Source organism: Haemorhous mexicanus, chromosome 13 (assembly GCF_027477595.1).
Source record: "Haemorhous mexicanus isolate bHaeMex1 chromosome 13, bHaeMex1.pri, whole genome shotgun sequence".
Lineage (NCBI taxonomy): Eukaryota > Metazoa > Chordata > Aves > Passeriformes > Fringillidae > Haemorhous > Haemorhous mexicanus.
This window is the reverse complement of record NC_082353.1, coordinates 4,327,438-4,344,299: the sequence shown is the minus strand read 5'-3', so window position 1 is coordinate 4,344,299 and position 16,862 is coordinate 4,327,438. Positions and strand designations below refer to the sequence as shown.

The following is a 16,862-nucleotide window of genomic DNA, read 5'->3' as shown; positions in this document are numbered from 1 at the left end:
TCTCACACATTGAAAACACCTTTTTTCGACAGACCTCAATTCAGGTACCACAAAAACCCCTGTGGCAACTTTAGGAAGCGAACGCCACTAAGAAATGGAAAGGGAATTGAGAGTGTAGGACAGCGTCTTTACAGGGACTTGTCACATTCTACCTGAGGAAGGATGCACGCTGACAGATTGGCCAGGTTCCACGGGCATGTCACATGAGCGGCAACAGACAGCGAGAGCCTCACATCCTCGTCCTCCTCCTTGCTGCGCAGCGCCGACCGCGCTCCCTCACGCCACAAAATGGCGGCCACGGCCTCGGCGCCCCTCTCTCCCCTCAGCGCCGACGGGCGGACCCGCCACATCGGCACGGCCGGGGGCTGCTTGGGAGCAGGGAGAGGCTGTAGCCACGCTGCCCTCGGAGGGAGAGAGGAAGAAGAAGAAAAGGAAGGAGACGAAAGAGAGGAGGGAGCTAGGAGCTGTGCGCGGTAACGCTGAGGGGAAAGAAGCAACCGCCCCACACAAGACGCGTCGCCACAGAAGATGCGGCGCGAGCCCCGCGCGCCTCGCTCTGATTGGCGAACCATTCCCGCCGCTCGCCCTTTCCGTCTTCCTATTGGCTGCTGCTTCCCGCCTGGCTCCCGCGCGCTGCCCGCCGCCCCTCAGCCCCTCAGAGCCCTTCAGCCCCCTCAGCGCGAAATGGCGGCTGGTGGTGGCGGTCGTGGCTCCCAGCCTGGACTGGCTTCGGCGCCGAGCAGCGCCGGCGACACCTCCCTCCTCGGTAGCGCCACAGTGTGGCCCTTGAAACGCTACGGTCGCTTCCTCCCCCCGAAGGACAGTGACGATGAGGGGCAGAACACCTCTTGGAAGGTGCCGGCGGCGAGGGGAGAGTGGTGGGACGGTGTGGGGTGTCTCACTCTGCTGTGAGGCAAACTCAGATAAATGAGGTCTTTCAGGTGTCTTTTTGCGAGTCCAGAGCTAAAGCAGGAATCGGGAGAGATTTTTACTTCATGAATTATTAATGGCAACACATCAGAGTGTTAGTGGCCCCCTTTTTTTTATTCCTTCATTCAGCAGTAACCTGTGGTATTAAAATCTAGAGATGAAGGTGGAAGAATGCAGAGGGTTGTCCGAAGAAGCTAAATCTGGAGGGATAATTAGTGAAAAAAATCATTTAATGTGCCTCCTGTCTGTGGGAGTGAAGGGCAAGTTGCATTAGTGAGATATGGATTACACACCTGGCTTCTAACATTGACCTTTAAGACGTTTTATTTGGCACTAGAAATGGGAATTGTAGCTTCTGTGCTTGCAGGGCCAGATTTTCCTTTGTCTTTTTAAAGGTGTTTGAATCAAATGAAGAATCAGGCCCTCTTGTCCTCACCATTGTGGAGTCTGGCCATTTCTTTATTTCCCAAGGGCGAACAGTGCTGGTGAGTTTGTCATTTATAAAGAACATTTTTCCTTCATGTTACCATCAGTATTAACTTGGTTTCTTTTCTCAGCTTCGTCTTCTCTCCCACTGAGTGGGAACTGTCAATTTAGTTTTGCTCATGGTAATTCTCATGTGCTGCTTTCCCTTCACATTTCTCAGAATAATACTAAATGCAGTATTTCATGCTGAGGATCCACATTTCTGCTGCTGTTCTAAAAAACTAGATTAAGAGGTAATGCTAAGTGTTGCTGATGTTGAAAGATATTTGGGGTTTTGTTTCATGATTCTTCTAAGAAAACAGGAAAATTTCTAAACACTGTTAAGAAATAGGTAAAACTATAATTTGCTAGATGGTCTAGCTGACTGCTTGCCAATGACCTGCTAGCATTTTGGTTTGATGATCTGGTTTATCAAAGGGTTTGTATTTTCTATGCTGGATGATGAGATTTAACATACCACAAAAGATCCTTGGAGACAAAATCCAAACTTGTGTCAGCTGGTTTTCCTGTAGCCTGCACTTGCTTAAGCAAAACCAGCTACTGAACTGAAGATTTCCCAGTGACACCACAAAGAAAATTCTGACTAGAAGGAGTGGGTTTGACACAGAAGACCTTGCTGGAAGGTGGAATTAAGTGTGTTCAGTGCACATCACCAGTACTCAGTGGTGATAACGAGTAGGAGCTGGCTGATAAATGTGTTAGGAAGGTATTACAAACCACTGGAAGATGCTGCAGAATAAAGATAGCCAAGCTTTTTAACAGAGTGTGTAAGAGACTCTGTTGCAGCTTTAAATATGTATAAACTTATAAATTAGTTTTTACTGTGCCTCTTAAAGGGTCGTAAACTCATAGAAATTTAAGTATGGGGCAGAACCATGGATACCTTTGAATTTTTTGGCCTGTATGTTAGGAACACTGAATAGTTAGTGCATGAGCTAACAGAGAGCTGCTGCTGTGGATAGCCCTCAGCTCATTTAGTAAGGACAAGGTGAAAAGGGACTGTGGAAAGTATTTTAGCAGTTGTGTTGAATAAGAAAAAAGCAAAGAGGTTTTGAAAATGTGGATGGAAATGAGACTTGCTGCCATCTCTTCCCACATTGTGCTTGGAATGGCTCAGTGCAGGATGGCCCTGTTCCTGTTAGTGACCAGCAACTGACATTTCTCTGGAAGTAAACACATAAAAGCAACTTCTGATAACTACCCAGGTGCAGAAAAGGCACAACTCAGAGCTTCAGCCCTTCAAAGACTTGGCTGGCAAAGGCTGAATCTGGCAAGTAACAGGGCAGATAAAAGTGTGCTGTGGGGAAGGATGAGGGATCAGAAAACTGCTAAAAACTTGGCTGGGAAAAGCACTTTTCTTGCAGCTCTTGTGTTTAGTGGCCACTGAAGCTTTCAGGCAGCTGCTTTGCTTGAAATGCCAGATGAGGAATTTCTGGGATGTATCAGGACTGTTGCAGCTTCTGTGAGACACTGAGATACTGTGGGAGCTATCACATAGTGCAGGAGAGGTGGAACAGACATGCTTGGTAGATGTGACCAAAATACAGTACTGAAAGTTCAAAAGAAAAAGAAAAAAACTTGTTTTGGTTTATTTCAGACATTAATTTTGGCAATGCTTCTGTGCCAGCCTTAAAGTTGACAGATGAGCATTTAGAATTTGTTAAAAAGTTACATAAAGTAACCTTACAGCCTGTGGATTGCTTTGGGTGCAGCTCTTCGAGCTGGAGGATTTGGGCTGGTGGCACAGGTGTGTTCTGTGCCTGCAGGACTGAACTGGTGAGACTGGTATGTACTGGGACTGTGTGTTTCTGAGACTGGAGCAGCTGCAGTCCTCCCACTTGTCCTCTGGAACCTACCTGAGGGGCTGAAACCCCCATCAAATCCCCCCTGTGCTACTTTTCATAGAATGCCAGCAGAGTTTGGGCTGGGGGGGACCTTACACTCATCCAGTGCCAGGGCAGGGACACTGGCACTGTGCCAGGGTGCTCAGAGCTCCAGCCAGCCTGTTCTTGAGCACTTCCAGGGATGGGGCATTTTCCAAACTCCTTCCTGAGATGCCACAGAACAACAAACCACCTTGCAGTGCTGCTCGGGCTGTATTTTTCTGCAGAAACCATCAGAAATGGTTAATCCCAGTGGCTCTATCTCCCTCCAGGGCAGCTGTCAGTGCTGTCACAAACCTGTCACAATATTTAAGCAGGCTTTGCACAACTAAGTACAGCCCGTGCCTGGAGCCTGTCACACTCCAGATCCACTCACTGGGGGTCCATTATCCTGTTCTGTCAGAGGGGATCGTGCACAACTCCTGCTCCACGGGGAATGCAGCAGCTTTGATGGAATGCTGCAGCTGCTGGCACCATTTCACTTGTGCTCTCGTTTCCTCTTGCAGCCTGGGCTGTGTCCCTTGGATTGCCAGGGTGTCCTCCCACACCTGTGGGCTGCCTTAAATTGAAATTCCCTCTGGTGTGCTCACAGAACTGCATCCTTTAAGCTGTTGGTGCCTTGTCTTTTGATCTCTCTCCTAATCCCTACTTTGCAGCCCTTTTGATGTGCTCCAGGCTCCTGGTTTGAGGGAACTGGATAACAATTATTGGAGCTTTGTACCTCTGCACAGGGAAGAGATCTGGGTCACAGGGACACATTTCCCTCTCAACGTGCACAACTTCAATTTTTGTAACATTTTCATTGATGAGTAATAAAAGGATTTTTTTTACTGTTTCTCACCTATGAACAACATTTGCACAAAACTGAGAGTTTGGAAGAAAAGTTTCTGTTTTGCTGATGGCTGGATCAATATCCATCGTAGGAACAATATTCAAATGTTTCTGATTGCTATCAAAATATTCTGTCTGTGATGGGTGTACTTATATATTCTCTTAGTCCTTTTGGTTTTATTGAAGTAGGAGAGTTGAAAAACCTTTCCTTAGGGCCCACTGGCTCTTTTATGATCCGTTTCTAAGAACAATATTTATAAAACAGCAATAAAATATTCACATATCCTAACAACTGTTGTTTTTAATAAATACAGAAAGATCTGTTTTCCTTTTGAAATACCATCTATTCCTTCTGTAATGGAATGAAGAGGAGGTAAATGGAACTTCAGAGCATGGAACATAAAAATCTCTGATGCATAATGCAAATTAAAGAGTGTTTTGATTTGTTTTATTTCATTTTATTCTTTTTTAAACAAAATTCTTCGTTTGGAATTAAACTGCATAATGTATTTTTAGGAGCTGTTTTTGCTGCAGTGTTGTCTAACAGACTGCATATTTGATGGTAGAAAACCTCATTCTTGTATACTGTAGTCAATGGAATTTTACAGGAATGTCTCAGCAGCATCTCTGGTAGTTTCTGGCCATGCTCAGGATACATCATGTTCCATTTACCACAACTCTTATTTCATTTCCCCTCTCTATCAACACATCATGGAAATTATATTTTGGTGGTTTATTCAGTGCAATTATTTCTGGTGCTAGAACTCATAATATCCTACAAATGAAACAAATTGAAATTGTGAAGAGGACTTACTTAATAGGATAAAATTAATCCAAAGTAATTGATTTGTGACCTGATCTTTTGGAGTGTAGACTGAACATCCTTAGTGCCCTCCTGGTCCCCTCATGACTTCCAATAAGCTTCCAGTGCTTAGGGTACAGTAGATTCTAGCTCATTAATAGGCAAGCATTCAGCAGGCATCCTCATGTTCCTGGTGCTCTCTTTGCAGGGCCTCGAGCTCGGGCACCACATTTTGCAGATGAGATTCACAGCAGTGCCCTGGGCAGAGCTGGTCCCTGTGCAGTAAATGAGGACTCCTGACAGGGAGCTGGGCAGTGAGCAGCTTGCTGTTCTGCTTTGTGGGAGAGCCCTGCAAAGCCACAGAAGGTTGTTCTTTTATTAAAGTTTTGTTGGGTTATTTAGTGCCACAATTGCAGTTCAAAAAGCTCAATTTCACATTGTTTATTTCAACATGTGCTGTTGATGTGATTGTTTTGGACGAGCTGAGAGTGTCCTTCTGCACCAGCTTTCCCATTTCTGTTCCATGTCAAGGGCTCCTCCTCTTCCCTTTTCTCTTGCCCCAGTTCTCCTAAACCTAAGCTCTTAGAATTTTTATTTTGAGACTAGTGATGTCTGTAAATGAAGCATATTCACCCTAGAGTTTGATGTGTGCTCTCAGCCTGGGGCAGTACATTTTTTATGTTGCTATTATATTGCAAAGGTTCCACATTGCTGGAGTTTTGTACCTCCTTGCTGTTTCTCACAGGCAGCTCCTCTAAGCACTGACTCCTCCTGCTTCTCACAGCAGCCAGCTGACTCCAGTTCCCCCTCAACCAACCAAGCCACTCTTTTCTTTTTCACAAGATTGTAACACTCTTCTTATTGGCTACAGCTGCAGCCTGTTAAAGTCAGGTCTGTTCCTAATCTCTAATAATTGGCTCAGCTGCAGCTCCTTAAGGGATGAGATGGCTTTCTATTCTACCTTTCATTTCTTATATTGGATCCCCCTACAATTTTATACATGAGAATGAAGAAATACATTACTGGGATGCCCTGGAGAGCTTCAGCCAGCTCATCCCTGAGCATCCAGTTCCCCTCTTTGTGTCCCTGGGGAAAAAATCCCCCAAACAGCTCAGGTTGTCACTGAAGTGCTGAGGTGTGTGCTGAGGTAAGGGCCTGTCTTGGCTGTCCCCATGCAAAGCCCTGCTCCTGCAGGCACAGTCTGCACGTTGGCCAAAGTCATTCTCTGCCTTGTCTCCTCGGGGTGGCTCTGGGTGTCCTGTGTTCCCTCCCTCTGTGTGCACTGCTACTGCCAGGTTGGATGTGACATACATATATTTGATTAGGGTTTAAGAAGAAAAAAGGGGTTTTGGTCTGTTTTATAGCTTATATACCTATAATAAAGCGTGATCTTGAGTAGTTTATTATATTAATTGGTGCAAAGCAATTAGCATTAATATAACTAACAATTTTTTATTAAAATTTAATAAAATATGTATTTAAATTTATTATATATGTAATTTAACTTATCAAAATTTTCATCTCTTTTTGAAAATCTATTTTTATGCTAACAGTTCTGGTTTTTTCTTTGCTATAAATACTCTTAAAAATCATTAATTATTATTTCTTCTATTAACTTAGCTTTGCTTACAAACTAGCTATTAAACCCCTCCATAGTGCACATAGAGCACTCTGCCCAATGACTTCAGCCCTGTGTGTTCTCTGCCACAGTCAGGCTCAAGAGCAAAATGGGAGGGTCTAGGAGATTGAGGCTCAAAAAAGGATCATGCAAAGCTTCCCATCCTTTTATTCCTAACTCCTGTCTCTGTGCCTTGATTGGTAGGGTTGGGAATGTTTGCAGGGACAACTTTGTGCTTCCCTCACTCTACAGATTGTCTTGTTTGGGGATTTTTTGAGGTTTATTTTTGCTTCACATTGACTCTTTAAATCTTGACTCAATTTTCAAGACAGCTCATGCTGAAGAAATCAAGCCTGATATATTTGGCCTTACTTAAATAATGGAAATAGATATAAAAATGGTAATGAAGACTGGAGTGAAATTATGTTAGAAGTTCAATTTTCACCACTTTTTTCTACAGTCATTAATGAAGAATTTGTACTTTATAAATAGAAAACTGCTTATTCTAGGAAAAAATTATTAAAAATACACAACCATTTGATACCTTATTAAAACAAAATACTATAACATAAATAAAAACTAATGAACATCTAAATGTAAACAAAAATACCATTTTGTCTTTTTTAATACTAGTTGTGATTTAAGGACAGACTAGATCAGAGAAAAGCTTCTCCTCCTAAGCTATTGTTTACAGAGAGTTTTGTTTGGAAACATCTGGCTCGTGCATGAGTGAGTCCAAAGAAGTGATGCAAGCCAGCCTAGCTGAAGTGCTGCACAAATAACATTTCTTAGATACAGAGTTATTTTCTGTTCAGATGGGCTTGCAGTCTAACAAAACTTAGATAATCTTTTCCTGTGTTGTTTAGCACCACAGGGTTTCTAAATGCTACAATAAAAAATATTCATAAATCACCCCCAATACCTTCCAGCACAGCTCACAGCCCTCATTGCACAGCAGGTTTCTGAATGCTGAAATGTGAAGTCAGAACAAAAGTATTTCCCAGTCAGTGCTGGACTCCATGGCTGTGAGGCTGGATCAGTATTTCTGGCTCCTGCCTCGTGGCAGCTGTGGTCACATCTTGCTGCTTCCAAAACATCTGGGAAACATCTTCCTTTGTTTTCCCCTTCAGCTTAATTCCACTCAGTCCTCCCTGTGAGAAACTTACATTTTGGTCACAGATTTAGGAAAGAGTTTTCCTTTACCCACTTTTGTTAGGAGTTCAGTCGTGAAGAACAGCAGGAGTATGTGCCTGACTGAACGCTGATGACCAAACTTCATTAAGTGCTGCCGTTTCTTTCTTCACGTGGTGACCATTTGGGCTCTCGTGTCCCTGCCCCGTTCCAGGCTGCGATTTGAGGATATTCTGATTAATCTTACACTGCCCTCTGGCTTTGCCCCTGCCTGGCTGGCTCAAGGGAGCAGGAGCGGCCGCTCCGTTCCCTGCTCTGGCAGCCTGGTGGCAGCACCGATCCAGAAGGAACGCCGCTTGTTTCTGTGCCATCGCCCACATGCAGAGCGTGTCCAGGGCCAGTCCATCACCTGTGGGAAGGCACAGTGGGCTGCAATCCCAAATTACTGCCTTGCACAGCCCAGGCCCTGCCCCACGCAGAGATCCTCCTGCCTTCGAGCAGGCAAGGGACACGTTCCTTGTGTTCTTCCCTTTTGCTGCTCTGATTCGTTCACCCGACTTCACGTGCACTGCCCCAGGCCAGGTTGGAGCAGCCTGGGACAGTGGAAGGTCCCTGTCTTCCCTGTCAGCCCATAGCAGGGGGTGGCACTGGATGAGCTTTAAGGTGCCTCTCAACCCAAAGCAGGCTGTGATTCTGGGAATACAGGGACAATGATTTTAAAATAAAGTGGTTAAATTTAAGTTTCATTAAATTGAATTTGGGGGTCGGAGTTGGGTAAGCAGGAGTACATAAATAAAAATTCCCTATGCTGGTTTTTCCCCACTTGTTTTACCTCAGAAACAGGACATAGAAAAGAACGTGGGAAACATCAATAAAAAAGTTGGTAGGGAAATTAAGCAGTGACTGCCTTCTATAATTTCTTTGAAAACAGTTATTATTTTAAGGAGACAACATTTGTTCAACCTTCATCACCAGTGAAAGGAAAAACACTGTAAAACCAGACTGAATATGGGAATAGCTATATTTAAATAAACAGTTGGTGTGTCTCCAAAACAGAAACGACTTGAAATGAACAGAACAAGCACAAGTGGCCACCAGTTAAAGTGGCCTAGGGAGGGAATGGTTTGGAATTGCTTCTCTGACAGCATTTGGGGCTTGGTTCAGCCTCCCCATTGCTCACCAGGTGATCTCTCCCTGTTGTTCTGACCTTTAGGCCTTTCCTGCTTAGCACATCCTGCCTTAGGGCCCTCTGAGTCTGTGCAGTGCTGGAGTCTGTCACAGCAGGTCTGCCATCCAGTCTGCCTTTGCTTCAACTCTTCACAGTTTTTGAGAGATTCCTGGGGAAGTGCAGTTAGAAATCTGCCTGCAGTTGCAGCATGAGGCTGTAGAGCCCGTGCCAGCACAGTCAAGCAGCAGTCACTGAGGTGATTGCTGTTCCAAAATAGAATGGCAGATGGTTTTGCTGTCTGGACCCACCCAGCATGGATGGTGACTGTGGCAAACACCACTGGCCCTTCAGGATGGATGTGGCTTGTGGGGTTTGACCCTTAGGACCCCTTGAAAGCAGCCTGGGCTCAAGCCCTTGGTCATTGAAAGTATTGTGAGTTTGGATAAAACGGGTGCCTGATTTCCTCCTGCCCTAACACTGATTGATTGTTTGGGGTGTTCCCCTGGACTTTGTAAGTAATTGCTCAGAGTGCCTTGGGAGACACAGTCCGTTGCCTTGCAGTTGTTTTTCACTTTCCTGAGGTGTTTTTACAGGAGGCTGAGCAGCCTGTCGAGTTTGAAGGGACTGACAGTGATGCAAGTGGAGTACAAAAACATCTTTATCCGATGAACGAAGCGGCTGCTCGGTTCCCCGAGTGCCGCCCGGAGCCGAGGCCTCCCCGAGGCTGGGATAAAGCGGGGCTGTGCCATTCCCCAGCTTCGCCTGCCCTCTGCTGCCCTCCCGGGCAACTTCAGCGCTCAGAGCTCCACTCGCAGCTGCTTTATTCTGGTTTTCAGAGGCTTCCACAGCATGCACAAATGTAAATGTACGGAGGGATGGAAATCACAACACACTTCGACAGTGTTGTTACTGGATTTACTCCCTGGAGTGGTAAAACTTCCACAGTGCTGCTGTTTGACAGCTCCAAAAACTGTGTAGCTGCAGTGACTGATCTTCATTAGGGCTTTAATTATGTCACACAACTTAAACGTGTGCTCCTGGGTGCTGCTGTTTGCGGGACCCCTGGTTTGTGCTTTATTTCAGGAAGGCTTTTCACTGATTGATTCCCACAAGTGGCTGAAGATAGTGAGGAGAGCAGAGTGCCTGCTGCTCCGGGCACAGGCCAAGGTGAGCTGAGCTGCTTGCAACATTCCTAACATGTAACACAGAGATGGAGAAAACTCTCCCTTTTGGCTACATGAAACTAGAAGGTGTAAATTATCTTTGTAAAATAGAATATTTTTTTTTTTACTCTAGATACTAAACGAGAATGGATTAAATACTGATATCTTTTGTAACTGCTAATATTCAGTTTTTAGACTGCTCTCTGAGAATTAGCTGCTAAAACAGCCAGACTGGTTTTATTTCCCAGTCTATCTGCCATGGCTAACAAAAAGATGAAGCAAATCTCTTCCAAGATTCCTCTGAGTCAGACTGCACTTCAGCAAACAAACTCTCTAACCAAGCAATAACTGAGCCATTCTGTGGCTCCTGGCATAGCAGCAGGCTGGTGGTTAAGGTATTTGGTACTCAAGGAAACAAAATGGACATGGCTTTCTGGTCACCCACTCAGCTCTACTGATGAAAAGTGGTTGGTTTGTCTTTAAGTAATCAAACAGCACTTTCTTCTCACCAGTTTATGTAAAAATCTCATGTTTTTTTTTTTTTTTTTTTGTTCTTAGATGAACTCTGATACTCTGTAACTATCTTAGTATTTTAAATTCATGGGTTATGCCTGAAACCAAAACACCTCTGCATTCTGCTTTCTACCAGCTTGTTGGAAAACCTGAAGGCAGCTGGGGCAGGAATTAGTTCTGATGGACCTGCAGGCTGTTCCTTCCCAGTTACCAGAGCCTGTCCCCCAGTGCAGCATCAAGGGATTCTGCTGCTCCTCACCAGCAAGACAAAACCAACATCACCCTCACTGCCAGGCTCCAGCAAAGCCCTGAGGGGCACTTCAGGAAAGGAGGAATTGTAACAGTCTGAAATGAATGTGGTGCATCTCAGTGTTTACTTACCATAAATTCACACAGCTTCAGCTGCAGTGGTTTTACCACACAGCTCCTCTACTTTATATCCCAACAGTGGATGCAGCTTCTGTGCTCATCCTTGTGATAAATTTCTGGTTTATCTTGTACTCCTTGTGTTTTGTAAGTCACTAATACTGCATTTACAGTGGAACTTAATCATCACTTCAAATATGGCTTCAGTAGGGTTCTGTGGGCTCTTAGCCAGCAGAATGAGTTCAAAACTATGAACAGGAACAAGATGAATCTCCTTAATAATTTTGCAAGAAATAATTTCCCTTCATATTGTTTTCCTTGAGCTCAGCCCCCCAGCCCAGCATGGAAGAGGTACAAATGTAATGATTCCATGACATCAGGGTTCTTCAGACTTCAGCTTTTGTGTGGTTCAGGTGTGACTGCTCAGTCCTCAGTTTATGCTATAAACCTTGACATGTCACAGCTCTCTTTCCACAAAGGAACAGTGTTTAATTTTCAAAGTCCACTGTTGTTTATGAACTGCAAACTAAAGAATTTAACAGTCCTTGTGAGAAACCCAAGGGAGTCCAAACAGCTCGGCCTCAAATTGATTTGGGGATCTAAACAAGCAAGTGCTCTTTGAAAGTGTCCTAAGGAAACTCCAGCCAAGATCCTTTTGTGTCACTGAAATCAGAGCTCACCTGTCTGGCATTGCACAGCTCAGTGCCAGGCTCTGAGAGGCTGCCCCAGTTCCTTAATTAATGAGGGCAAATCCTGCTGGGCACTGGCAGTGAGTGCTACACTTCACATTAGTTTGACAATTTTCCCTTTAAAAAGCACTGAGCCAGGCTTTTGTGCTTACCCTGCCCTAAAAATCTTTTTATGGGCTTCAAACATCTTCAAGCAGCAGACATGTAAACTCGGGGGCTGTCAGCAAGAGCTGGCTCATCTCTGAGACAGGAGCCTTAAAGTGAGAGGTGTCCTCGTGTTCCAGCAGTGTGGGGTTAAAATGGGCATTGAAAATGGGGTTGACCCTGGAACCTCAAGAAGATGAAGACCTAAATAAGCCAGGCTGGGCCAAGGAGAATTTGCTGCTTTTATAGTACTTTCAAGTTTTTTACAATTGAAATTTCAAGATCAAACAGAAAGTTCCATTGATTCACTCTCTAAACAGTGAATATGCAACTCTCTTACGTCAGCTCAAGGTGCTTAGGCCAAGCTTATCACACACCAGAGATTCCATTCCCATTTCAGGGCACTTCTTAAAAATACCAATTATGGTACAGCCCAACAAGCTACTCTGGGGGGTCAGAGCTATCTGGGAGTTTTCAATAATTTTTAGTATCATGTCACTCTTAGAAGTAATGCATTGAATTTCCTGCACTCCTATTCAACATGCTGGTTTCTGTTCAAGGAACATTTAGGTGAGAGCCAAATTGAATGTGTTGGTTTAGCTCCACACAGGAGCAGGCAGACCAGGTAGGGCTGACTTTGCATCAGGAACATAAATCCTAACTGGAACATGCATTCCCAGAATTTCTAGTTCAGATCCAGAGTTAACTTCTGCTTACTGTTGTGTCTTTCTTGTCACAAATAACTGTGCACAGCTGGCACACCCTTACAGGATACCACCTGCAGCAGCAATAAAACCGAATTTTCCTGCTACGTGTAAAAGCTGAGTCCTGGCAAGGCTTGTCCACTTGGCTAAACCTTGCATTAGTGACAGGTGGCCCTGCATCACTTACCATTTTCTTGCATATTTTTACCTGATTTTCAAATCAGCAATCACAGTCTTCTGGTTAAGCTGCTGGGGAAAACTGAAAATACAGCAGGAAAACCTGTTTGTTTTTAAATTGGCACAGTTATCCACAATCTTTTGCCTTCTCCCTAACTCCAACAAAGATGGATTTAATGCAAGCTGCTTTGCTTTCCCTGTGCTTGTGAGCAGAGCGAGTGCCGCATGTTCCGCGTGCAGTTCGGAGGCAGCTGCGGGGAGGAGATGCAGGAGCACTGCTGCAGCTGTGTCCACAAACTCAGCCAGTTCCTCCCGGTGCAGGGGGCTGAGGAGCAGGGCCCCAGCCAGGACAGCCAGGCCATGGACACCGAGCACGCAGTAAGTGACCACACACACCCTAAACCACTCACCTGTGCCTGGCAGAGCTGCACATGAGGAGTTTCTCACAGCTGTGAGACTGGCTGCATTAAATGGGAACTGGGAAATTAGTTGTACAGGGCAAAAAATGATCAGAGCACAAAGTAACCCTGGCTCCTGGCTCCTTTCTGTGTGCTCCTGCTTTGCAGTGGTAGTAGCTGCTACAACTGCCTATTTACAATTTAACCTAACCTGGCACATCTAAAAGCCATCTCAGGAGGAACAGAATGTTTCCCCTCTCCAAGATAAAGTCCTGAGATAACTGGAAAAGGCAGAGACAGACAGCATTTTCCAGGGTGATTATTCCAAAATCTCTGCTCTCTTGGGTATTTGGACCATGGAAAAGAATCAGTGTGCTCTTGTGACCATCCATCCACAGCATTCTTTGAAGTTACTCCTAGGGAGCTGTTTGTGACTTCAGTTTAGCCATGAGCTAGCAGGCCTGTAGTTAAACTGTCATGTCTTTCATTTTTAAAGACTGGAGCAGATGTGCATGCAGGTTCCATAAAAAGATGGCTTTTTACTGCAGAAGGTAGCTGAGTACATTCCCTTCCCGTCAGTGCTAAAAATGGAACTGCTTCCCCCCCTGCACATACCCACTCTCTGCTTGGTAACAAGCCCTTATTTGCATTTGGTATTTTCTAGCCAGATGAGCCTCTCCCAGACTCCTGCACAAGCCTTGGAGAGAGAAGATCTGTAGCACAGCTTGCACAGGTAAAAAACAAACATCTCCTGTTTAGAGTCTGTAACTGAGCCTGAGAATGAGCTGTCTCAGATTCCATCTGGGAAATGCCTTTCCTGAGCATTGGGATGCCATCATCTACACCAGCAAAACACTGGATCTGTGAAATGATCCAGAGCCAGGGAATTAGCAGCAAAACAAGGTGTTTGGTGGTGTAATCACCCCGTTTGAATAGGAACAAATGACACACTGAGAGCAAAGAAATACCCAGAGGCAACATCCAAATGAATGGCTCTGGCACTGGTTTGACTCTGCAGAAATGACTCGTGTAGATCAGAGCTGAAGCCTGAAAATATCGATCAAGGAATCACAGAATATCCCATCTAACCCTGCTGTCTGGCAGTGGGAACCCATTCTCCTTTGTCCCCAGTTCCTCTCCAGCTCTCTGGGAGCCCCTTTAGGCACTCTCAGGGTCTCTGAGGTTCCCCTGGACCTTTCTCAACCCTGACCCTCAGCAAAGCATCCCCACATTCCATGGACAGCTTCACTGACCAGTTCTGGGTAAATACCTGAAGTCAACTATTGCTCATTTACTGGAATTCAGGCCAGTGCAGAAGCAGATGAGTAGAAAACTCTGCTGTTTTCTGGTTTTGTGCAGTTCCTTCTCCGTGTTTTCCTTGCCGTTCTTTCATAGTCACTGGCTGAGCACTGAATCCCAGACTGGGTTGGACTGGAAGGGACCTCAAAGGTCACCACATTCTAACCCCAGTGCTGTGATGCCCAGAGTTCTCCCACCACTATGGGGAAAAGCTGGGAGAGGGGATTAAACAGGGATGAAAAGGAAGTTTTAACATAAAAGCTCTATACTTTACTTCTTAAAAACATTTGGCTAAATGAAAAGCTTGGAAGTGCACGCTTGGTTATCCCTACACATCCATGGGGCAGCACGTACAGCTCATAAAGAGTGTACACTGATTACAGAATGGATACCCAGCAGGAAGCCACAGCACCCAGGAATTTGGCATTTCCAGGGTCCATTTCCAACTGAAATAATCACAGGGGCATTTGACAGTGTGTAAAAGCGACACTGGAATCACACCTGGGCATCAGAGAAAAGCTCCCACACAGAAATCCCAGCTGACTGGTAGCACTCCAAGAGCATCAAGCTCAGGCAGCTCCATGTTCCTGCAGCATCCAGGAGGGCTGGGCTGTGGCCGTGTCCTTGTGTCCCAGGCCAGGGCCCCCTTCCCACCTTCCATTGGCAGTGGGTGCTGCAGCAGCGGCCGGAGGTGCCCCCGGCGCTGCGGCAGCCGGCCTGGAGCGCCCGGGAGCTGGGAACCTTCATCCGCCTCTGCCTCATGGACCAGCACTTTCCAGCCTTCGTGGAGGACGTGGAGAAGGAGCTGCACAGACTGGCCAAGGAATGAGGCACACCCAGCACCCCGGGGGTGTACACAGCTCTGCTGATTAAAGGTTGAAAAACAAGGCCTACAGCGGCTTTTGTCGGTGTTTTATTTTTAAAAACAGGTGAATCCACTTTTTATACATCATTGCACTTCAACAAATACACAGAACACGAGTTCATGCAGCTACAGTTACGCACATCATGAGAACCCTGGTAGGTCTATTTCTACAATCTTTAAATCATGAGAAATTACAGTGTCAAACTAAAGAGGAATAACTAGTTGCATAGAATATCACCATGCTGTAACATTTCATCATTTAAACAAAACAAAACAAAAAAAAAAAAGAAAAAAATTATAAAAGTTTGCCTGAATTGAATGTACAAGAATATGTTGAACACGTCAGTGCAAAAGGATTTGAGAATTTACATGAGTTAACAAAAAAAAAAAAAAAATCACTTAAAAAGCAATCATATATATATATTTATAAACTGAAGGTTTGTTTTCGTTTCCAACTGCATCCCACCACCACCAGCAGCCCCTGGCACCACCCAGCCCCGACGCCCAACAGGACACCCCGCGCTCCATGGTTAAAGCCCTTAAGGAAATTCCAATGTCCCTGCTGCGAGCACCGGCCCGGCATCACTCCCTCCTTCCAGCCATACAGTAAGGAATGAATATCAGCAGCTTCAAAATGAACCACAACGACTTCTGGTTTCCCCTCCCCCAAATATAAATATATACTGTATATATCTTTAAGTTTTGCTGTACTTTACAAAAGAAGTCTCACTAGATGGCAGCGGTGCGGTTTGAGCGGTGCTGAATTTAACAGCTACAGGAAGTAAAAAACAGCGCATGCGTGAACCCGCCTGGCTACTGCTCGTGTAAAGAGAGGAAAGGAGGAAAAAAAAAGCAACATTCACAGCACATCAAGCCCAAAAGAGTTTACACCTTCTACACGGAAGCATTATTAAAATTCATCTGGCTAGGTCATCCTTGCAGGAGAGACTAAATAAGGCATGCGTTAGACAGTCATATTGTTGCTCACTTGGAAAGGAAAGAAAAAAAAAAAAAAAAGAAATCAGACAGAACTGGAGTTCTAGAACCAAGAGTTCCAACCCTTAAATTTAGCAGGTCATATTGCCATCAGTCTCTCAGAAACTTAAAGCTCTAAAAAAGAAACGAGAAAGAGGTGCTAGTCAATGGTGAACAGTGCGAGCCGCCGCAGCCTGCAATCCCCGCGCTCCCACCGGGGCACGGCTCCCGACAGCCCCAGCTCCTCCGTTTAGGGGGGAATCAATCAGGAGGGCTGGGCAGCTTTGCCCAGATTTTAGCAAGCAGGTCCTTAAACCCCCCGCCTGTCTGAGGAAATCAATGTTTGGTCCCCCCCGCGCTCCCTGGGGCGCAGTGGGAATGTTTAATGTTTAATGTTTAATGCAGGGAATGCTCTGCTGCTCCCCCCAGCACTCCGGGCAGGAGGGCTGGGCCTGCCCGCTCCCGGCCGGGCACAGGCAATACTTACATGATGAGCATTTTTAATTTGTGTTTCTCTGACGTAAGTTTTTGTCTTTGTGATTGTTTGTAGAATTGGTTTTCCTGCAGAAAGGGATGGGAGAGAAATGCATCAAAAATCAGTCACAGGTACAGGAGAAATGGATGTTATTTGTACTTCATTAGGCAGCGTTTCGGTCTTCTCCCTTCAACTGGCTGAAGACAACACAGTTTTAGCCTTTGTATTTTAGACCAATATTTGTT

The 16,862-nt window shown here is 45.3% G+C and overlaps 2 protein-coding genes across 2 annotated transcripts in view; one reads left to right on the top strand and one right to left on the bottom strand.

Moving 5' to 3' along the window:
• Positions 1 to 684: 684 nt before the first annotated feature.
• REC114 (REC114 meiotic recombination protein) lies at positions 685 to 16,188 on the top strand. The gene is made up of 6 exons (XM_059857960.1): positions 685 to 855; positions 1,326 to 1,415; positions 9,933 to 10,016; positions 12,819 to 12,983; positions 13,668 to 13,736; positions 14,970 to 16,188. The coding sequence occupies exons 1-6, from the start codon at positions 685 to 687 to the stop codon at positions 15,129 to 15,131; spliced, it is 741 nt and encodes a 246-aa protein (XP_059713943.1). The 3' UTR covers positions 15,132 to 16,188.
• Positions 15,200 to 16,862, bottom strand: part of NPTN (neuroplastin) — a 42,066-nt gene continuing 40,403 nt past the window's right edge. Inside the window, exon 7 of the mRNA XM_059858432.1 lies at positions 15,200 to 16,703. Within this exon, the coding sequence (XP_059714415.1) occupies positions 16,643 to 16,703 (61 nt within the window). The 3' untranslated portion in view covers positions 15,200 to 16,642. The remainder of the gene's footprint in view (positions 16,704 to 16,862) is intronic.

Excerpts from the sequence above, each read along its gene's own strand:
- REC114 (XM_059857960.1), top strand. The coding sequence starts at position 685 with ATGGCGGCTGGTGGTGGCGGTCGTGGCTCCCAGCCTGGACTGGCTTCG. Across the intron at positions 856-1,325 it reads GGCAGAACACCTCTTGGAAG|GTGTTTGAATCAAATGAAGA; the intron begins GTGCCGGCGGCG and ends GTCTTTTTAAAG. Across the intron at positions 10,017-12,818 it reads TGCTCCGGGCACAGGCCAAG|AGCGAGTGCCGCATGTTCCG; the intron begins GTGAGCTGAGCT and ends GCTTGTGAGCAG.